The 24578-nt window shown below is 33.4% G+C and overlaps 1 protein-coding gene across 10 annotated transcripts in view; it reads left to right on the top strand.

Moving 5' to 3' along the window:
* The window catches only part of FER (FER tyrosine kinase), a 367832-nt gene that overhangs the window by 52010 nt on the left and 291244 nt on the right, over positions 1-24578 (top strand). For 8 of the 10 annotated variants that reach the window (XR_004318629.1, XM_032476468.1, XM_032476472.1 and 5 more), the window contains 2 exons: positions 6867-7040; positions 13497-13596. Coding sequence is in view for 8 of the 10 variants with exons in the window: in XM_032476468.1 (XP_032332359.1) it covers positions 6867-7040; positions 13497-13596 (274 nt within the window). In the remaining 2 variants the exon portion in view is untranslated. Of the gene's footprint in view, positions 1-921; positions 1287-6866; positions 7041-13496; positions 13597-21706; positions 21728-24578 lie in introns of those variants that run through there. The other 2 variants (XM_014552733.2, XM_032476474.1) reach the window with 2 other exon arrangements.

Raw genomic sequence — 24578 nt, forward strand, 5'->3', positions numbered from 1 at the left:
GGTGGCCTACAGGGAGTAGGTAGCTTTCCCCATGCCTCTTAGCTTGTACTTTAATGATAAAGTACTAAGTACAGGTTCGTGTAATATGTAACCAGTTTATAAAGTGCTCTCATCAGTTTAGCTTAGGTAGTTATTCTCAAAGTAATCTTTAGATATAAGAACTGGAGGTCTTTAGGTCCCCATGCTTCTGTATCCCCTGAGCCCCTTAGGTTGTATCCAGTCTAACACATTAAGAGGTAGATTTGGGCTGAGTCTGAGCTCTTGCATTTGTTAGCTGTGTGGCCTTGGACAGATTATTCTCTCTGACACCATTTATAAGATGAAGATATGTGTCTCAGAGTGTTGATATAAGGGGTAAATAAGAGAAAGCTTATGAGTGTATGTGATAAAGAGGAAGAGCAGAGGGTGGTCTAGGCAAGTAAGGTTAACTTTAATAGGGGTGGAATTGGGGAGAAGTCATGGAGAACATCAAACCACCTCTTGGTTCTGTGTTACACAGGATATGAGAGAAGAAAACAGAATATATTTGGTGGAGCTTCAGAGAAAGGGAATATCTTAAGTATATAGCCTGGTTCATACTTTCTGGGAGCAAATGCAGAGTTTTAATGGTTTATCCCCTAGACGTCTGTTTGAGGAGTTTTAAAGAAGAGTAGATTGAGCAGTAGCTGGAAGAATTGGTTGGATTAGGAAAAGAAAGGCTTTGTTTTTTAAAGAAATGTTGAGCTGAAAGAGCCAATCAAGGAGATTTTGGGGATACAGAAAATAGGGAATAACAGCTAGAACAACTTCTCTAGGACATGGGTGTGGAGTGGGAATGGGGTGCAGCAGGGTGCAGAACAGGAATATTGCACAAAAGCTGGAGGGAAGTAGGCAAACATCTCCTGACTGTAATTTATTGTCTTCTTTAAAATTTCCAAATAGGCCATCCCTGTATTAACAAAGATCCACTCGAGCTGGATCGATAAAGAAATCTTCTGTGGACACGAGCTACAAAGCTCAAGGAATTTATGAGGATGACAGCAGAGAGGGACGTAGCCAAGCAGCGAACAGTCACAGGTCCTGGGGCTGGGAGAGACTGCGGAGGTCTTGTTTCAACCCCTAACTTTTGGTAGGACAAACTGTTGAGCTTATGTGATTTGCTTCTGAAGGACAAAAGTGAGACTCTGGCCAGTTATCTTTGTTCCTCAGAAGAACAAGAAGAGTAGCCTCTCAGTCCAAGGAGAACAAAAGCAGTTGAGGGGCACTGAGTCTAGAAAGCGGGAAGAGAAAGTATTGGGAAAGAAAAGGTAATGTAATTTTCCTTCTTGTTTTGAATCTGTGCTTAGACATTTAGATTTACTCCTTTTTTAATAGCAGTAGTAATAACCTGGTGGTCATGTGGTTTCCAGAAATGACTCTCTTACCGCTGAGATCGGGCAGTGACTGAGCTGGTGCAGCTCAGCACACTTGGTACCACTCTGCAGAACTCAGATACTGACTTCAGTTATGCGGATTATTTTGATTCTCTTTTATGTAAAAATATTTAATAATCTTTTGTCTGCATGTTATTTTTATTCACGATTTGTTTTGATTATGATGTTAGTGTTTGATAACCTGAGAATTTATAGTACTTGAATAATAGGGACTTAAAAGTTTCAACTCTTCCATTGTTAGAAAGGCTTTAATTAAATAGAGAAGCCAAAAGTCCCCTGACATTAAAGGACATACTTAACTCAGATGATCCGTTTCTTGCTGACTCACCAAGTAACCTCAGTCCTTTGGTTTTTTAAAAGTCTCCACCAGATGAGAACTTACCTGTAGAGAATTCTGGATACTGTGATATAAACTATGCAGGAAAGGAGACCAGTCAATTCCTGCTGTATTTACAGGGGAAGAAATTTTAAATGCTGTAAGAAAAAAATAACATACCCACAAACTTTTCAAAATGAATTGTAGAATTCATGGGTTTCATAGATGTAATCAGTTTGTGGAAATTATTATATTATCATTGTAAAATACTGGAATGTCCCAAGGCTGTATGACTCAGCTATGGTACTGATAGTGTAGGGTTTTTTTTTTTTTTTTTTCCCATGCTTTTTGTGGTGGGGTTCATTGAATTTCTTGAATCTGTGGGGTTTTAGTTTTCATCATTTTGAATATCTTCAGCTGTTATTTCTTCAAATACTTTCTCTGTCCCCCTCTGTCTCCTTTGATGTTTCTAATTACACATTTATTAGAACTCTAGAAGGTGTCCTACAGTTCAGTGATACTCTGTTTCTTTTTTAAAAATTCTTTTTTCTGCCTGTTTCATTTTTGATAGTTTACATTGCCGTGTGTTGTTGAGTTTGTTTGGGGACACAGTTAAGTTACTTGGAAAGAGTTTGGATTTTTTTGGATCTTGATTTTAAGATTTGTTAGGCAGGACTAGAGCAGTGCTAACTCCAGGGCTAATTACTCCCCACTGGCATGGCAAAACCTTTTGAATATTCTACCCAACATTCCATGAATGATGAGTTTTCCAGTGTGGCTGGTGGGAACAGGCCCTATTCCTGGCCGTGGGTGAACGCCAGGTGCTGTTCCCTCTATCTTGTCAGCTAGTTCTTTGCCCAGCTTGTGTAGTTTTCTCTCAGGCATGCAGTCATCAGTATTCCGCTGAATACTGGACAGAGTGGTGTTTGCTGCACATCTCCAGGCTTTTCTCTCTGTGTACCTCTGTCATCTCCAGTAGTCTGTCCCATGAACTCTGGCTGCTTTGCTCTTCCCAGACCTTCAGCTTTGTCTCCTCAACCCAGGGATTCCAGTCCTGTGCTTCCTGCTGCCCGTGTCTGAGTTTCATGCATTATGTTCAGCTTTCCAGTAGTTTTCAATGGGAAGATGAGTTTGATTCCAGTTAGAATGTCATGACCAGAAGTTCCTTACTTTACAAATTATTTTATCTCCTCTTTCTAGCATTGTTCCTGGTACAAAGGAATCATGACCAATGTTTTCTTACTTCCTTCAGATCATTTCTGAGTATCTGCTACAATTTGTTAATTATAAATTACTAATACATAGAAATATAAGCAGTATGGTAGGATCTTTACATCACGTTTCATACCTTTTTGTTGTTGTATATGCCTGAATGGAATAAATTTTTTTCCTGTGGAAATATTCTAGCATTAAAAAAAATTAATTAAGACTTTACTTCCCCAGAGTAACTTAAATTAGGGAGTTTTTTTTTTTTTTTACTACTTTATGGAGGAGCTGCTAATATTTTCTGCTATCTTTGAATTGATACTGTTTTATATTTTTTCACACTATCAAGTAATGATTAGAAAATAACTCATCTTAATCTGTATTATTTTACTTTAGATATAATTTTGGCTTCTAGTGTAATGATTGTTTCCTGTTACATGTGAGAGCTGCAGTTTAATTTCATGGAAGCATCTGTCCTAAATTTGGAATGATACAGTGTTTCATATTTTAATAGGCTCTATGTTTGGAAATGCTGTCGTTTGTAGTGGTAGGTCACAAGGTATGTGTGTTTTTAGCAACTTGTGAATGGAATTTGAGTTGGCACAGAAATCATTTTGTTTTTGATTAATTCTAATATTTACATTTTTACCAGGCAATTAAGTTGTTTTTTTTTTAATACATATGCCCACACAGGACATTTATTTACTTTATAGAAATAATTTGGTACTCAATAAGTGGTTCTGAAGTTTGACTTTTTTTAGTTTATTATATATTTTGGGTTTTCTCTGTATCATTTTACTTGGTTAGTTTACTTTTTTTTAAAGGCTGCATATCATTTTATTCATGTCTTTCATTTCTTACTTAACTTTTTTGGCTATTAAAACTATGATAAATGTCCTTGTTAATATAATCTGAATGGTTATGCAAATGTTTTTTGTGAGATAAATTCCAAGAAGTAGAATTTCTGGGTATAAAGTTTTGCCCTCTTAGAATTTTAATAGCTATTGCCGAATTGTTTTTCAGTAATTTACATTTCTACTAACAGTGCAGTGGAGAACCTGTTTCCCCACACTCTCACCTGTAGTGTGCAGTTGTTTCTTTAATTTTGTCAACCTGTTACATGAGAAATAGTAATTTCAAATGGCTTCATTTTTATTTTTTGCTATTAAAAAGGGTAAACCTCTTCCTTTCAAATCATTCACTTCTTCAGAGGCATCTAAGAAATAATATTAAATAACACTATTTATATTAAACAGCCTGGGTTGTGTTTGACTTATATTTGACTATTAAATATTTATATTTTTATGTTATAAAACATAGGTGTAGGATTTTTCTTTAAATGAAAAGTAAAGCCACTGTAGGCTTTTGCTACTCTAAGGGGAATAATTTGGAAAGGAGCATGAGGAAAAGAAAAGTCACCAATTAGGAGGTGCTGCAGTAGTCCAAGCCAGAGATAATCATAACTTCCAAAGGGGTGAGAGTGAAGATGAAGAGAAATGGGTGGATTTGTAGATTTTGGAGGAAGAATCAGAAAGACTTTTTTCTTTTTCCTTTTTTTTTTTTTAAACAAGAGAAAATCAAAAGTTTATTAGCATATGTGTTCCATTTACATTTGGGAGCACTTAGAGATCAGTAAAAGGGTTGGTAAGAACTTAATGCTTATATACCATTTTATCAAAAGAACAGTACATTTTTATAGAACAGAAAGACTTTCTGATGAATTGCACATGTGGGAGGATGACAAGCTTTAGAAGAGCTGACATTTTTTAGGAAGAGAGATTATGTTTATTAGCAGTATTAGGATGTTGGGAGTGGGCTCAAGCCAGGTTTTTGTTAAAACTGGGCTATAAATGGAAAGTCCTGATAAGAAATATAAGGAGGTTTCTAATCATAGAGCATCAGTTCCTGACAGTACAGGATTTTATAGACAGTGTCCTTGGTCTGATTAGGAGATATTGAGAGTGATACAGGGTTGCCAGTTGGGGTGGTTATATATACCTTGGGAGGTTTTGACTTCCCACAGTGACTACAGTGAGCAGGGCTATTAGGCAGGATATGTGCCCTCCTGAGAGGTGGAGGGCAACCTGATCTAGTTGTGTGATCTTTAATGTTAGCTTCTATGATGGCTTCTTCCTAGTCTGCAAGGACTCCTATACAGAATCATAAAAAATTATTGCTACAAAGCACTTAGAGAATATTTATTTTTTGAAGGTACAGAATATTTGTTTTTTGAGAAAGAAACTTATTCTTCTCACTTCAAAAATTTTTTTTTCGGGGTAGCCTTAACATTCTCCACGTTATAGAATGTTTTCTTAACATTGTATTTTTTTAGAGTGAAAATATAAAATAAAAAAAGCAAAGCTACAAGAGTTCTAGGGCCATTTAGTTGATGTTTTTAATCCACATTTGTATAGTTTTTTGTTGTTTTCATCTTTGTTAAACTTTGTGTTTTAATGCGAGTATGCCAGTTTTAAATAGCTTTGTGGTATCAAGAGCATCTTAGGTTTTTGATTTTGAAAGTAAATATAATGAGTTCATAACCCACCTATCTTATTTCATTTTCATAATTGCATTTTGCAACTAAAAATGACATTTTCCCTTAAACAAATGTCCTCAAAGATTACTTTTTTAAAAAACATATTGTGGTGTATCAGGACACTAAAATAAAATTACTAAATTAGACTGGTGAGTTCTGTGACTAAGAATTTGCTTCCTTTAGGCTATGCTTTTAATTTAGATACCTGTTAAATTTTGATTTAATATTATTTTAGAATATTAATAGAAACAATTAATTCTGTTCACTCATACGTCAAAAGTAATAGTATAGAAAATTTGTTCTTGTAAAATATCTGAAACCATATGTTGTGTATTTTTTATGTCTTTGGCATGGATCCTTTCTGGCTGTGATAAATCTCCAGTAATTATTTCTGAATAGAATTTTGGAGACCTGAAAGTAACCTCTGTTACTTTTTTTTTTTTTTTTTCGAGTATTTATAAGCTAGGAAGTCAAGTGACAAACGACTTGTCCATCTAGCAGTATCCATATGCCCACTTGTCCCAAACCCACCATTATGTGTGTCTGCTATGGTGGCAAAATGTTTTTCTACAAAAACCATAGAGAACTAATGATATTTATTAAGAAAAGATATTATTAAGAAAAGAGAAAAGATAGAAATATAGAGAATACATGTATTTAAGACATAAGCAGCAGAGCAGGTACAAAGATTGAGAAAGAATTTTTAGGAAGGGTGGAAGGCAGGTTGGTTTGTTGGAAGATAAAAAGCCATAAAAACCAAAAAAGAGTTTCAGGGAGAAGTGAGTCAGTAAGATCAGATGCCTCAGAGAAACATAAAAATGAAGATGGAGATAAACAACAAGGTCCCAAGGTGTAGTACAGGAAACTATATTCAGTATCATGTAATAAACCATAATGGAAAAGAATACGAAAAAGAATGTTTATATAACTGAATCACTTTGCTGTACATGAGAAACTAACACAACTATAATAAATCAACTATATTTCATTTGAAAAAATCAAGATGAGTAAATTTCTGTTGTATTTGATCATTAGGAAGTGCTGACCTCACTCAGGTCATGGTGTGGGCAGAAGCCATATATCAGTGTGTTGAAAAACAAACAAGAAGTGATAAAATGAAGACTGCAAGTGTGGATCCTCAAAGGGTCCCTTAATCCCTGTCCTAGTATTCTGCATTGTTTCTGATTACTGACTTTTAAAGCCTTTGCACTTGAATTTGAAGATGTTAAATATGAACTAATCATTTAGCTCATTACACAGTTGCCAGAAACCTGACATTTTTATCTTAATGTTATAATTTGTATAAAACTAATTAAAGTTCCTGAACACTTAAAGCACAGCTAAATGGAAACCTCTAATACAAGTGCTAATTTTATTTCTTATTTCTTTTAAAAAGTCTTGGCTACTTATGATTCAGCAGACAGAACAACTTAGTAGAATAATGAAGACACATGCAGAGGACCTAAATTCTGGACCTTTACACAGGCTCACCATGATGATCAAAGACAAGCAGCAGGTGAAGAAGAGTTATATAGGTGTTCATCAGCAGATAGAAGCAGAGATGATAAAGGTTTGTCTTTCCATGCTGGAATTCTTTCTTTAATTTGATTTTTAAATTCAATGAAGTACTTTCTCTTGTTTGACTTTAAAAGATTGTTTAGTCATCATTTCCTAACAACAAATAGATATCAGTATATTTTTATTGAATATAAAACATTATTGATTTTAAGATAAACTGTTATTTTACATACTCCCATGAAAGAAAAAATGCTGTCAATTAAACTATGATACAATACTTTTTTATCACTTAGAGTTTTTATTTTTTACTTGCTGAAATAGCTCTTTTAAGCTTTTAAAAATATTAATTTGTATCATGTAATACTATGTATATAATAAAAAAGAAAATATAGGCAAAATAAATTAGTTGGGATATTTCTAAATTTTCTTTACATTCAGAGTCTGTCTTTTCTGGATAATTTTTTGCAATGGTTTTTATTATGAAAATTTGCCAATGTACAGAAGAAGAGAGAATAGTAAAATGAAATCTCATTGACCTATCCATCCAAATATTCAATTAAAAAAAAAATCTGTACTCTTACCTACTTTTCTTTTACAGTGGATAATTTTTAAGAAAATTCCAGTTATTATTTTACCCATAGATATTTTCGTATGTATTGCTAAAAAAAGTCCTCTTTTAAAAAAAGAAAACATAACTATTATCATTAACCCACCTTAAAATAACAATAGTTCCTTAGTATTTTTAATTATCCTGACTGGGCTCAAATGATTGTTAAATTTTTTTTTTATAGTTGGCTCATTTTGAATCATGACAGAACTGTATAATTTATTCTATAGAACTGAATTTCCTTCACTTTGGAGTTTGCTGTTAGCATCATGTGATACAATTTCACATATACCTCGATCCTTCAGTTTTCCTGTAAACTGGGAGTTAGATCTAGAGGCTTGATAAGATTCTGACTGTTTATTTTGGGTAAGGATACATCACGGTTGCTGGTATAGACTTATTATTATTTCATATCAGGAGAGAGGTATATAATGTCTGCTTATTTATCTTTTTGTGGTGTTAAACTTGACTAATAGGTTTCAATGTTGCCAGCCTAATCAACCTAGTAAAAGAGTTTCTTTTCAGCCTTTCAACTGATAGTTTTAGAAACAATTGTTCATTGCTTAGATCCATTTGTTCAATGGAGGCTATAAAATGGCAACATTTTACATCTGTCATTCCTAATGCAGTTGTTAGCTAGAATCTTTCAATAAAAATGTTTCCTGTGTCAGCTTTTTGACTACCTTGAAGTATAGTTCATACAGGAAAGGCAGGATAAATGCTTGCTTTTTGACATTAATTTGCCAATTTGCAGAACAGTGAATTGGTTCTTTAGCAAATTCAAAAGTTAAGACTTCCAATTTTCAGTCCAGCATGTAAGAAGTTTGGAAGTTGTCACTCCATCCTAACAACAAGTAAAAAGCTGAACAAACCTAAAGATGAACAACTCTTCTTGGATCCATTAGAGAAGGTAGGTCATAGATCAAATGCTGCCCCCAAAGTGGAGAGACCGACAAGCAAATACAGAGAATCACAACTTTTCACAGCAGCTCGGGAACCAGTACTGGCTATAGAAAAACCTGAATTATAATTGACAAATTCTGGAGGTTCAGTGTGAACAACTCTGACACTTAAAAACTTCAGGAGGACCCAATCTTTGAGAGGCTTTTATACTTTTGTAAGTTTTACCTCCCGATCCCTATGAGGTTCTTATGGTGAATATAGGAGAAAAATGGCATGCTCTTGTCATGATTTGCAAACTCTAGAGAAGCCACTAAAAAAAAAAAAAAAAAAAAAAGGAAAAAAAGAAGTATAGCTGGTATGCTAAGAAATGACAGAAAATAGAATCATATAAAATACTCAGTTTAAAGCCATAAAGACAGAAAAAGAGTGGAAGACAAAAATAGGAACAAATAGTAAGGGTAACAAATAGGAAACAATAACAAATATAGTAGATATTAATACAAGTATATCAATAATTACTTTGAAAGTTATTGGTCTTAAACCAATTAAAAGACAGGTTTTGTCAGAATGGATCAAAAAAATAGTGCATGTACAATTACTAATATCAGAAGTGAAATAGGAGACATTACTACATATCCTATGGATATTAAAAGAATAATGAAGGTGGGGGAGGGTATAGCTCAGTGGTAGAGCACATGCCTTGCATGCATGAGGTCTGGAGTTCAATCCCCAGTAACTCCATTGAAATATAAACGAATAAGTAAGTAAACCTAATTACCTCCCCAAAATAAAAATACTTGCTTAGTAAACATTAAAAAAAAGTAAAAGGATAATGAAGGAATAGTATTAACACCTCTATGCATACAAATTTGATAATTTAGGAGAAATGGGCCAATTCCTTCAAGGACGCAATCTGCTGAAACTCACAGAAGAAGAAACATAATCTGAATAGGCATGCATCTGTTAAAGTAATTGAATCGATAACTGATGACCTTCCAAAACAGAAAGCACCAGGCTCTGATGCCTTTAGGCTCACATGGCTTCACTGGCAAATTCTATCAGACATTTAAGGAAGAAATGATACCAGTTCTCTACAAACTATTTCAGAAAAAGAAACAGAGGGAAACTTCCTACTCCATTCTGTGAGGCCAGCATTACCTAACAAAAGCAAAGACATTAGAAGAAAAGAAAACTACAGACCAATGTATCTATCTCATGAACATAGATGCAAAAATTCTTAATAGACTATTTGGAAATAAAATCCAACAGTGTAGAAAAAGAATTATATACCTAGACCAAGTGGGATTTATTTCAGATTTGAAAGGCTGTTTCAAGATTTGAAAATAAGTTAATGGAATCCATGACATCAACAGACTAAAAGAAAAAAGTCACGTGAGCATACGAATAGGTGCAGAAAAATCATTTGACAAAAATCCAACACCAATTCATGATGAAAACTCATGGTAAACCAGGAATAAAGGGGAACTTCCTCAACTTGATAAAGGATATCTACAAAAATCTTACAGCTAATATCATACTTAATTGTGAGAAACTTGTAACTTTCCACTAACATCAGGAGCAAGACAAGGATGTCCCGTCTCACCACTGCTTGTTAACATAAAACTGGAAATCTTAGCTAATGTAACAAGAAAAAGAAAATGCATACAGATTGGGAATGAAGAAATAAAGACATCTTTGTGTACAGATGACATGACTGTACAAGATCTACAGGAGGAAAATGACAGAATTCTAATGAGAGAAATCAAGGAAATAATTGTAGAGATGTATTATGTTCATGGATATGAGAAAACCCAATATTGTCAAGATATCAGTTATTCCCAATTTGCAGTATAGATTCAACACAATCCCAATAAAAATCTCAGCAAGTTATTTTGTGTATATTGCCAAACTGATTCTGAAGTTTGTAAGGAGAAGCAAAAGACCCAGAATGGCTAACAGAATAATAAAGGAGAAGAACAAAACTGGAGGACCAACACTACCTAACTTTGAGAATTACTATAAAGACAGAGTAATCAAGATAGTTTGGTATTTGGGAAAGACAATAGACAAATAAACAAAAGACCAGTAGAACAGAACAGAGGGTCCGAAGTAGATCCACATAAATATAACTACCTGATCTTTGACAAAGGGGCAAGGTCAGTATGGGGGAGAAAAGTTAATATTTTCAACAAATGGTGCTGGAACAACGGATAGCCGCTTGCAAAAAATGAATCTAGACACAGATCTTACACCATTCACAAAAATTAATTCAAAATGGATTATAGATGTAAATATAAAACATAAAATATTAAACTCTTGGAAGATAAATAGGAGAGAACCTAAATAACTTTGGGTATGGAGATGACTTTTCAGATACATCCATGAAAGAAATAATTGATAAGATGGAATTCATCAAAGTTGAAAACTTCTGCTCTGTTTTCCTTTCTTTCTTTTTTTAAAAAATTGTAACTCCACAGAAACATGTGTGGCACATGTCACAAACAGCAAAGGAACAACATGAATTTTCATCAAGAGAAATTTTACTTATACTGGACTTAAAGTACAAAGTGACTCCAATCTCAAAGGATGTTGCATCTTTAATACAAATTTAAGGGAAAGTAAGAGCATTGGAAATGAAACTCAAAAGGGTCTCAAGCACACTATGGGGTCCTCTATAAGCAAGTATGGAACTATAATGATTTCATAAATTTAAAAGAAATAACAAACTGAAAGCAGCCTGATATGCAAGATAAAATGAACCAGATTGGCAAAATTCTCAGACAGGTTTCAACAACAGATGTCAATGGGATACAACAGTTAAAAATTATATAAAGTGGGAAAATGTTCAATCCCATGAGACCAGAGCAGTAATTGTGATGACTAGTTACCCAGACGTAAGTGTCCATATTTCTTGCCTGCTCCAAGCAAACACACACACACACACACACACACACACACACACACACACACACACACACACACACACACACACACATGTTCCCCTCCAAAAAACAAACAAAAAACAAAACAAAACAAAACAAAAAGAAACTACATAATACAGTGTCAAAAGAATGAGAAGATAAGCCATAGACTGGCAGAAGATAATTGCAAAGACACATCTGATAAAGGACTGTTACCTAAAATATACAAAGAACTCTTAAAAGTCCACTAAGAAAACAAACAACCTGATTGAAAAACAGACATCTCACCAAAGATACACAGATGGCAAATAAGCGCATGAAAAGTTGCTTCTTTTATCATCAGAAATGCAAATCAAAGCAACAGTGAGATACACTACACATCTGTTAGAATGCTCCAAATCCAGAACACCAACACTAAAGCTGGTGAGGATGTGGAGCAACAGGAACACTTATTCATTGCTGATGGGAATGCAAAATAATCCAACCACTTTGGAAGACAGTTTCACTGTTTCTTACAAAACTAAAAATACTCTGACCATAGGACCCTGCAATTGAGCTCCTTGGTATTTTCCCAAAGGAGCTGAAAACATATGTCCACACTGAAGCTCACACAGTTGTTTATAGCAGCTTTCTTCATAATTGTGAAAACTTGGAAGCAACCAAATGGTCCTTTATTAAATTAATGGATAAATAAACCGTGTGGTGCATCCAGACAAAGAAATATTATTCGGCTCTCAAAGGAAATGAGCTACCAAGCCACAGAAAGACATGGAGGAACTTTAAATGTGTATTACTAAGTGAAAGATGACACCCTGAAAAATCTGTATGATTCTAATTATATGATACTCCAGAAAAGTCACAACTATGGAGACAGTAAAAAGATTATTTGTTCTCAGGGTTTAGTGGGGAGAGAAGAACGAATAGATGGAGTAGAGAGGATTTTTTGACAGTGAAAAATGACTGTGTGCTGCTATAATGATGGATACATGTCATTATATGTTTGTTCAAACCCATAAAATGTACAACACCAAGAGTGGAACTTAATATAAATTATGTACTTGTGTGGCAGTGATGTGTTGTAGTTTTATTAGTTGTAACAAATGTACCACTGTTGTAGGGGAATGTTAATAGTGGGGGAGGCTGTGCATGTATAGGGATAAAAGATAAATGGGAAATCTCTGTACTTTGTGATCAATTTTGCTGTGATACAAAAACTGCTCTAAAATGTAAAGTCCATTAAAAACAAAACATTAACCAGTGAAGTATCTTTTAAAAGGGAATCATTTGAATTTATTTATATCTAAATCATAGTTGTTGATATTTTGTTTATTTACACAGTGCCATCCTTCATGTGTCAAGAACATTGGTGATGCACAATTTGTTTAAAGTGGGTTCTGGCATTTTCCAAATTGCTTATGCCCCTTTAGCAAGTTTTTAATGCTGCTCATTTCTTACTTTTCTTAGAAGGCTTATTAGAAGTTTTTCGGATATCTCGGACTCTGATTTTTTCCTCAAATGCTATTTATGGCTTTTTGACAAGAGTCAAGGACTTGGGTTTGTCTAGCCTTACTGTAGATAATAACTAAGCTCATACGTGCATGGAGTGACCACTCTCATGATTGCTGCCGGGTCAGCAATGATCATTAGATGCATCTTCTTTTCACAGATGTTACAATGTAAAAAAAAAAAATTATGTTAGAGCTGGTGAATTGTGACAACTCAGAGTTATTCTGTATAATTAAGTATTTTAATTTTATTTTAAAATTAGCATATTTTAGAGAAAATATTTCTGTATGCAGCAATGAATTATTGGTCTTTAAATTTTAGAAAATGATGGCACTATTTCTTGACTTGCTCTTCTTTTTAAGAAGTATTTTTCCCTTTTTCATATGCTGTTGAATTTATCACCAATTTCTAAGCTAATTTTAATTATTGTTTGTAAATTGTATATTGAAGAGCAACTCTGACCTATAAGCAGTAAAATATGTATTAGTCAGTGCTTTGGAAGTTAAGTTCTTGACTGATGGAAATTTAAAGGCATTAAAAAAACTTTTTTTGTTTTTCTTTTTTTGGACAGGTTACAAAGACAGAATTAGAGAAATTAAAAACCAGCTATAGACAATTAATAAAAGAAATGAATTCTGCCAAAGAGAAATATAAAGAAGCTGTAGCTAAAGGTATGGCAATTTATGAAAAATGTTTATTTTAGTGATTTTTTATTCTTATCATTTGAAAGTTACCTTTGTAAGTGGTGGAATGATTCTTAGACCAATTCAGATTTAAAAATATTAAAATAAGACAAAATAGACTAATTAATAAGTCTATATTGTCCTAAAATTTTCATAATTAGCTTTGCAAGTAAATGGGACGAGAAACACTGTTATAACCAGAGATTTATGGTTATAGTCTTTAGTTGTGACTAATCTTCATATTTAGATTTTTAAATTAAAAATTTTTTTCTGTTCTTCCTGGTTAAATATAAGATTTATTTGCAATGCTTTAAAAAAATTCTTCAACTTCTGTTTCTCTTTTATTAATGTATTTTCTCTTTGTCTTTTACTTGTATATTATGTTGTTATTTTGTTGAGGTTATTGAAATAAACAGCTCCTACATTTGGATATACCTTGCACAATGAAAATACTGTGTTTTTGTTGTTATTCCCAGTAAACTAGGAGAGGTACTGATTTAGATGAACATTCCCCCTCCATCCTTACTTCCTCCCTTTCTGTCTCCCTTCCCCTCATCCTCCTCTCACTCCTCCTTGCTTCCTTCCTCTCCTTCCTTCTCTCCCTTGCTCTCCCTTCTTCTAATATTCCCTTGAACATTTATTCCCTTTGTGTCTTCCTTTCTCCTTGTCTCCACCCCTCCCACATTCACTTCACGTTTCTGCTTCTTGCCGTGTTTCTATTGCTGTTTTAGGGAAGATGAATTAATGTTTGTTCAGTTTATTTTTACTTATTTTCTTGGTACCTCAACCTATATTTTGAGATTATGATGTCTTTTTAATGCAAACACAGCTTTTAAAATGTTTTTGTAATTCAATTGTGTAAGTTATTTAAGTGAAGAAAAGATAAAAAAGGAATAGTGGAAAGTTCATAGACTTTACAGTCAGATGGTCTTGGATGTTAGTTCCGATGTTGTTTCATAGATTTTCAAACTTCATGTACCTAATTTTTATTCCTTTGTTATTTTAAAGAATGCTTTATATAATCAAGAAATATTTACTGAGCACTTACTATCTTTAAATTATTGAGATTCAAACAGTATTTCCTAGGCATTCAAGGAGCTTACCCATTTCTGGTTACTATTCTAACGGGAAATCCAAGTCTTACCCTTTTCCAAAATTTAGCATTTATGCAAGGGATTTCTTGCTAAACCATCAAGAGTAATTTAGAAATAGTTTTGTACACTGAGCATTACTACTCAATCTGTCAAAGTAGTTCATTTTATAAAGTTCATTACCTAATACTTGGTTAGCATTCTCAAATTAGTTTCCTATGTTATAAATATCCATATTTAAATTTACCCAGAGCAAGTGACGACTTAATCCAACTATATTGTAATCCATCTATGCCTAGTATTTCACACTAACTCTATATCTGTTGGAGAATGAATAGTTAGAAAAAGGAATATATAATTGCTCCCAAGTCTTTAGTACCTATTTTTAATGGTATAGCTTACTTTTGTTTAAAAAAAAGAAATCTAAATCTGGTATCATAATAAAGTTTTAAATAGTTCTTTTACCTAATATTTATATTGTCAGAGATTATTCACAGGTAATAATTGTTCTTTATTACTTTTGATATAGACGAAACACCACTTAGTGTTGAATTAATAGTAGGAAGGCACTAGAAAATCTGAATACCATAGTTTTAATTGATCTTCAGAAGTATATCATTTGACTGAGTCTCCTGAACTTAACATATGTGAGTTCATTTACGTTACTCTTTCCAAAGTTATTAGTGATAGTATTTTCCTATTTTCAAGAATTTGATTACTCCTATTAAGTCAGTTTATAATGTATAGAGTATACACTTTTAAAGTAAGTTTTTATGTAACAAGGTAAATGCATGAGACATACATAAAGTTCCCTTTTATAATCAAAAGTACTATCTATATCTATATACTCATGTTTACATGTTTACTTGAAAAAGTATAAAATCATATTTTTGAAAACTTTGTATCTATTTTCAGACTGCTTCTATGTTTAACATAGAAGTAGGGTCTTATTTGTGTTTGTAAAATTATTTACTCTTTTTTAATTAAAAAGATTTTGTTCTTATTATTTTGGGGGGGGTAATTAGGTTTACTTATTTATTTATTTTTAGACGAGGTACTGGAGATTGAACCTAGGACCTAGTGTATGCTAAGCATGTACTCTACCACTTGAGCTATACCCTCCTGCCCCATTTACTCTCTATAAGGCTGATGTGATGGCAAATTCTTCCAGAATTTACAGGCTCTATGTCAGAACCTTAGTTCATCTGGAGAGGCCAGACCAGGCCATTTCTGGAATGGGCCTTAGCTGCTGGGGCACTGGCACTGGATACCGAAGCTGTGGCTCTGGCATTCAGAGTTATTAATTTAGACATTAGGAGGTTTTGATAAAGCTATTTAAAGCCCCAGTCTGGTATATAGCATCCAGTTTGAGAAGACAAGGCATTGGGAGAGATAGGATCTGGTAATAGTTCCTATAGTAGGTAAGGGTTACATTCAGGGTTTGATTTGGTTTGGAGTCAAGGACTCAGTTACTGCAACTGGAGGTTCAGCAGTAGCAGTAGATCAGTAGGAAGCCTGGGCTAATACTGAAGTTCCAAACTCCTCTCCCCTGCTGCATAGATTATACAAAATGCTTTAACTTTTGAATGTTAGAACTTACATCCAAAGGAACACTGACTTATGTTCAGTCTAATGTAAAACATAATGTTCATTTGTAATATGAATATAGCATCATTTTAGTCAATTTTTTTTGGTAATATACCTTAAATTTCAAACTCATTTTGCTCTATGCAGTGCTGAGAGAATAACTATTTGTCTTAATTTGACTTGGACTAATTTGAACATTAGTCTGTTGATTGTTATTTATAACAAGTATACTGAGAACAACCAAAATAATTTTAGCCTTTTAAGCTGAAGTTAATAATTTAGAGAGTTTCCTGATAGCATGTAATAACAAGTTTTTGAATGCAAAATACTCAGGTTTTACTTTCCTATTGCACATTAAGTTCTGAATACTTTAAGTTGGTTACTCACATGGCTAGGTTTGCCATAAAACAATTTCGTGACTATAAAGCTTGTATCCAAACTGAAGTTTTGACATAATGGTGGTAAATGTTGGAAAAATTTGCCATCACATCATCTTTATGAAGAATAAATGACTTTACCAAAGAACTCCTGCAGGATCGTATTATCTATGAACAAAGACAGTTTTACTTTTCCTTTTCAATCTGTATGTCTTTTCTTTTTTATTTTCTTTTTCTTGCTTAGTTGCCCTAGGTATAACCTCTAGTACAGTAGTGAATAGAAGTAGAAAGCAAGCATGTTTGCTTTGTTCCTGATCTGAGGGGGAAAGGCTTTCATCATTAGTATGCAGTCAACTATAGTTTTTCAAAGATTTTTCTTATTATCAGGTTGAAGAAGTTCCTTTTTATTCCTGCTTAAATTAAGAATGGATGTTGGGTTTTGTCAAATGCTTTTTCTATATCTATTGAAATGAGTATTTTTTCTTCTTTTAGCTTGATATGGTAATTTTTTTTGATTGATTTTCACATGTTTCAAATATTGTACCAACTTCACATTCTTAGGATAAATTCTTCTTGGTTATGATGTATTATTATTTTTTATGTTGTTCAATGTGGTTGGCTAGGTTTTTTTTAATAAATATTTATCTTTGTCTCTGTTTCTTTCATCTTTGTCTCATTTTTTTATAAGGATAATACTGTCCTCTTCATGATTACCGTCTCTTCAATTTTGTAGAAATATTTGTGTTCAATTTGTGTTCAGTAGTATTTCTTAAATATTGGTAGGATTCACTTGTGAAATCATCTAGGTCTGCTTGTTGTATTTTTTCTTTTTTGCTGAGGTTTTTAAACTATGAATTAAATTTCTTTAGTTTATATAGGGCTATTCAGTTTATCTGTTTTTGTTTGAATTTTAGTAGGTTGTATCTTTCAAGGAATTGTGCATTTCATTTAAACTGTTTAATTTATTGATACTAAGTTTTTCAGAATATTCCCTTATTCACCTTTTTATATTTGTAGAATCTGTGGTGATGATTTCCTCTTCATTCTTGATATTGGTCCTTTATGTCGTCTCTTTTTCCTAATCATTCTGGCTGGAGGTATATTGATTTTATTAACCTCAAGATCAGCTTTAGGCTTTTTTAAAAAATATTTTTCTGCTTTCTATTTAGTTGACTTAAGCTCTAATCTTTATTTTTTCCTTCTTTCTGCTTGCTTTAGGCTTAGTTTGCATCAACTTTTCTATTTTTTTTTTTTTAATGTGGAAGCTCAGGTCGTTGATTTGAGAACTATCTTCTTTTCTAATATAGGCATTTAGTGCTGTGAATTTCCCTAAGTACTGTTTTAGCAACATTCCATAAATTTGTATGTTTTATGTCTTCATTTTCCTTCAATTCAAAATACTTTATAACTTCCTCTTAGGTTTTTTCCTTTGATCCATAGATTATTTAGAAGTGTACTTAGTTTACTAACATTTTGGCATTGAATTTTTTTCTATTTTTGATTTATAATTTAATTTCATTTGGTCTGAGAATGTTCTTTATATGACTTTATTCCTTTTAAATTTATATATACATGTTATATGGTTCATAGTATGGTTTCTCATGGTAAATGCTTCATGTGCACTTGGTAAGAATATGTATTCTGCTATTGTTGGTTGGAGTGGTGTGTATTCCTAGCTTGATCCAGTTGGTTACTAATGTTACTAAAAATTTTTATCTTCTTACTGATTTTCTGTCTACATGTTCTGTTGATTATTGAGAGAGGGCAATTGAAATTCCCCACTGTAATTGTAGATTTGTCTATTTCTTTTCATAGTTCTGTCAGTTTTGCTTAATGTATTTTGAAACTCTGTTATTGAGTGTAAAAGCCATCATGATTGTATTCTTGATGCTTTGACCCTTTTGTCATATGAAGTGACCTTTATTATCCCTGGTATTTTTCTTTGCTGTATTATCTATTCTATCTGATTTTAACATGAGATACTTTGATTAGTGTTTACATGGTGTCTCTTGTTTTCATTCTTTTAGTTTAACATGCTTCAGACTTTATTCTTGAAGTCTGTTTCTTGTAAGCAGCATATAATTAAGTTTTACTTTTTTTATCTTGATAATCTCTACATCTTAATTGTGATTTTTGATAATGTTAGGTTTAAAGCTGTCATCTTATAGTTTTTTTCCTCTTTGTTCCATCTGTTCTTTGTTCTACTTTTCCTTTTTTCTGCCTTTGGATTAATTGAAAACATTTCTTAAAATTCTCATTATCTTCTTTGCTGTCTTATTAGTAATAACTTTTCTTTTTTTAATTTTACCTTTATTTTCTATAGTGTACCTTCAAGTCATATTTTATCACCTTATGTATATTATGAGATCCTTACAATAGAACAGTCTTCCTGTATTTGTGGTATTGTTTGATATATTTTACCTTTGTATATGTTTTGAACTTTACACTATATTGTTAACATTTTTGTTTTTGTTTAGTCAATTCTCTTTAAAATAATAATAAAGCATCTCACATATTTATCCATCTAGTTTTCTTTTCTAGCATTCTTTATTCCATCTAGTATCATTTTACTTTTGCCTAAATGCCTTACTTTGATATTTATTGTAATGTAAATCTGCAGGTAGTAAATTCAGCTTTTGTATGTCTGAAAAATTTTTATTTTACCTTTGTTTTTGAAATATATTTTTGTTGGGTATAGGATTCTGTTTGGCCAGGTTTTTTTCTGTTATCTTTAAAGATGTCGGCTTAGTGTCATGTCAAGAAGAAATCTGCTTTATCTTCTCGTTGCTCTGCATGTTTTATGTTCCTTTGGCAGCTTTCAGGATTTCCTTTTTATTATTGGTTTTGAACAATTTTATTTTGATGCATCTTGCTGCACATTCTTTTTCCCTTATGTTTGTGGCTTTTTGAACTTTTTATATCTGAGAATTTATAGTTTTCATCAGATTTGGAAACCTTTCAGCCATTATTTCTTCACATGTATTTTCTGTCTCCCCCTCTATTTCTGCTCTCCTCTGGAGACTCCAGTTACATGTGTATTAGGCTGCTTGTGGTTGTCTCACGGCCTACTGATGCTCTGTTCATTTTTTCCCCCTTGTCTAGTTTTGCTTTCTGTTTCATTTTGGTTAGGGTCTGTGGTTATGTCTACAATTCTACCAATCTTATCTTTTGCAGCATCTAATCTGCCTTTAATCCCATGCAGTGTATTTTTCATCTCAGGTCTTGTAGATTTTGCCTGAATAATTACAATTTGGGTCTTTTCTTAAATCTTCCATGTATCTACTTAACATTTTAACCTAAATTTTAGAGTCTTGGTGGACTTCATCTTCCTTCTTCATTTGTTCTGAAAGTTGTATGAGTTTATTCATTCTCAGATTTTTTTTTTTCCTCACTATAATCCCCGCTTGTTTATGTTGTAGAAAATATAAGCATCTTTATCTGTATGCCTACATGCAGGTCCTTGTTCATATGCTGTATAGTATTTTTTACCAAGTTAAAAAGTATTTTTTAAGAATAAATGTGTGCTAATTTTGTAAAATATAAGCAATATCGTATTGAACCATATAGTATTGAATTAAGCAAATTTAAATATGATTTTGCTTTGAAGTTTTATAGTTGACTTGAAGATATACTGAAATATCAGAAAAGATGTTCAGAATAACGATTTCATAGTTATGTATTCTGATGGCTAGACCTATACTACAGGTTTACCTTCACTAAGCCTCAAAATACAAACAAAAGGATTTGTGGGACTTCTGTTACATGGGTAGAAGTCTGAATGCTTCTGCTTTATCATCATATTCAGGGAAAAAAAAAAAAACAAGACAAAGTGAGCTACTCCATAGCATACATGCCCATGCCAGTTGGTCTAAAGAAGTTTGAAAGATGCACTCTTCACCCACTTTTATAACAAGAGAGGGGAAACAGACTCTCTTTCAAATTCTTCTTTCTCTATGACACATGTAAAAGAATGCTAAAGGATTGGTAAAATCCCTGATTATTTACAAGCCTTCACTTACCCTTTAGGCAGACGGAGTAAGAAAGTGTCTACTGCTAGAACTGTGGGAAATTGGTTGGAAGTCTCATTCAGAAGTAAATTTTTCTGTAATTGGGAAGTAGATTTTCTTAAATTGCCTCTTCACGCATTATGAATAGTTCTGCGATATTTTATAGCCAATTAAAATTGATTAGATCTATTGAGTTGTCTCTTTAGAGTACTTTAATTATGAAAACCAGTTTGAAATGAGTCCAGACTTGAGACAGATGGTTAAATTTCTGTTTAAATAAATCCAAATTTTAAAAAAATTAATAAAACTTTGAAAAGGCTATTTTAGTTGATTTCTTCATTTTGACTCCACTAAGAGTGGCATCTGACTTTCTTACTTGATAATCTTTATATCTTGGAGATTTAAAAAAAATCAGATCATATATGGAGGTCCTCTAGAAAAATACTCTGAAATTTAAATTTACCTCTCAGTTCTACATATGGAAGAAGTACATTTTTGGATACATGACTTACTAAAGACCAAACCAGAGCTCAGGGTGTGTTTGTTGATCATCAGTTCTGTTTAAATGACCTGAAAGCTGGAGGTTTTCTATTTTTTTTTTTCAGACCTACGTTTTAATACATGATATATCAGCAGGTAACTTATGGCATGAATGCTTCTCACTGCATGGAACTTAATATAATAGGGTCTTCACAGGGTCATAAAGAGTAATGGCCCTCAGTTATTAATCTAATTTGCATTGTGCTGAAGCCACAGAAATTGGAGTGACAGTTCTAATGTTCTCATTAGATGCTGAAATATTACATGGGATGGAATATGCTACATGATTCATTTGTATTCTGCAGAAACTTCATAAAAATAAAATGAAAGCACAATAATTTGATTTGTCCCTATTTGCTTAGTTTTATTAAGTAAAAGAGACCAAGTTTAATATATAAAGAGATTAAGAGAAGTTATATACTTTTGCTGATTTTCCTCTATATTTTATAGGTGAGCTCCTTAACAATATTAGTTTTGGACTTGATTACTAGAAAGATGATATAAACATATACAGAAGGTAAAATTGTAATCTTTCTATAACTTTTAATTTTTTAAAAATTATCTAAGTTTAAATTAAAAAATGAACTATATCAATTTATGCATTTTCTTGTTATGTGCCAGGCACTGTTATTTGCATTAATGGTACTGTAAATAAGAAAACACACGGAAATCCCTGCCTCTTTGAGCTTATGTTTTAGAGCAGAAGATAGCTGAGTAGTAAACAAATGAGTAATGCATATTTAGTATGTTAGATGGTGGTAGGTATGATGGAGAAAACACAGTAGGTAGATAGGATGTTGGGAGGAGAATCAGGTTAGGTATCATGAAGAAAGACACATTTAAATGAATGATGAGAGGAGTGAGGGAGTGAAGCATGTGATTATCTGGGACAAAGAGTGCTCCAGGAAGAGGGAAAAGCCAAAGCAAAGTCATTGAGATGGGATCATGCTGGGCATATCTGAAGAGTAGTATAGGCACCTGTGCGCTGGACCTGAGGGACTGGTAAAGGAAAGGTGTGGAGGTGTGAGATGAGATCAGAGAGGAAGCATGATGGTGGATTATGCAGGATCTTGCTAGTTGTTTTAAAACTTTGGCTTTTACTCTGAGTAAGATGGGAAGCCCAATGGAGGGTTTTGAGCAGAGGAATGACATGAACTTACATTTTGACAGGATAATTCTTGCAGCTTTGTAGAGAATAGACTGAGGGGTGGGGGAAGGATGGAAGTAAGGAGATCACTTCCAGGCTATTGGAGTAATCCAGGCAAGGGCTCAGGCTGACTTCTTCCTGGGTGGTAGCAGCAGAGGTGATGAGAAGTGGTCACATTCTGGATATACATATAATCAATTCTTGTTATTTATGGCAGTTATGTTATATAAAATCACCATGATTACTAAATTAGCATTACCTGTTTACTGAATCATTGCCCTGGGTGGACATAACATAAGGGGTTAGAGCCCTGTAAGCATGGTCACAACATTTTTGACACTTGATCAGTACATCATTTTTTTTTAATGTGTATTTCTGCTAAAAGACACCTTCTTTAAAACACATTGTTGACTTATTAACATTGAACTCACAGCTAGCAGTGCTATTACTCGTGAGTAAACAAAGCTTTCTAACACACGTTTACTCTGTGAGGCACATCAGAACCTTCTTTAGTTTAAGAATACTAAACTGCACTTTAACATTATGCTTGGGGGCCGTTTTAAGCAGCAGAATCACTAGAAAAAGCACAAAAATGCAAAAAATATAAAACTGAATAGATTGCAAAAAGGACAGTTTACACTACAATTGCTGAAACAAAAAGGCAGAGCATAGCCTTTCAACCTCAGTTGAGAATGGATGTATCAAGTGACTCCTTTGCTGCTCTGCATGTGTACACGTCCGTGATTGACCTGGAAAGCACTGTGTGTATCGAGTTTTAGGCATTAGGCAAACTTGGAAATATGGAATCCATGGATATTGAGGATCCAGTATATATTGAAAATAGAGCCTAAAGGAGTTGCTGATGAATTGAATGTAGTGTGGGAGAGAAAGAAGCCAAAAATAATTCCAAGATTTTTGGCCTGATCAACAGGAAGGATGACACTGTTGTTACTGAGATGGAGAAAAATATAGGAGGAGCATATTTGAAGGTGAAGATCAAGAGTTTGGTTTTGGGATTCTTATTTGACATCTACATGGAGATACCAAGTTTGCTCTAGAATCTCTTAAGTTTTGAGTTCCAGGGAGAATTCCGAGTTTGATTTATAAATTTGATTGTCAGTTGGTATTTAAAGCCATGAGATTTGATGGCATTGCCCAGGGTTTTAATTAAGATAGAAAAGAGAACAGCCCTAAGACTGAGCCCAATATTAAGAAGTCAGGGAAATGAGAAAGAAATTGTAAAGAAGAGTAAAATAAAAGGAAAACCAAAAGAAAGTATCACTCTGGAAGCCAGATGGGGTGAAATGATTTCAAAAAGAACAAGTGATCATGTAATGATTAAGAGTTGAGTACTGCTAAGAAACTCTTAGCGATTTGTATTTAGCGAAAAGTACGTTTTTGGTGACTTTGACAAGAACAGTTTCAGTGGAGCAATAGGGGAACAATCTAAATGGGATGGGTTTAAGAAAGAATGAGAAGGAAAAAACTGCAAATAACTAGTATAGACAAATCTTTTTAGGGGTTTTGCAGTGAAGATAAAGAGAAACAACTAAAAGAAGTAGAGTCAAGGGAGGACTTTTTCTTTTTCTTTTTCTTTCTTTCTTTTTTTAAATTTAGGAGCTGTTTCAGCTTGCTTGCTGACCATAAATACTCCCTTAAAAAAGGAAAAGTCATGAGGCAACAGAATGAAGGGAGAATTGCTGGAGCAATGTCCTTGGATAGGACTAGAGAATAGGTCTGCTACCCGAGGGAACGGATTGGTCTTAGCTAGGAGCAAGGGCAGTTTACTCATTGTTAAAACCTAGTAGCGGCTAAATACATACCCTTACTATTCAGAAAAGAGGTTAGGTAGGCTGGTAAGAGTTTGTGGAAGTTCTCTTAAGATTCCCCCTACCCCCCCGCATAGGGTTTCATGGGTTATACCTCTTCGTACTTACATGATTCTACATTCACAACCACAAGATACAGATCAGTAAGTAGACAGTGAAAACATTTTCTCCTACCTATTACACAGTATTTTTTTTTTCCTCTGGAGGCAACCAGTGTGATGTTTATTCCAGATGTAGTTTCTGCATAACCTGAAACTTTTAAACCACTTCATTAAAGATATTCATTGATTTATTAGATAACTTTCCATATTATCATCCATTATTAGGAATTTGAGGCCCCTGAGTGGTTGGTTATGCATACTAAATAGTGGTGATTTCTACCCTCCCTCTTC

The sequence above is a fragment of the Camelus ferus genome, chromosome 3, assembly GCF_009834535.1.
Source record: "Camelus ferus isolate YT-003-E chromosome 3, BCGSAC_Cfer_1.0, whole genome shotgun sequence".
Classification (NCBI taxonomy): domain Eukaryota; kingdom Metazoa; phylum Chordata; class Mammalia; order Artiodactyla; family Camelidae; genus Camelus; species Camelus ferus.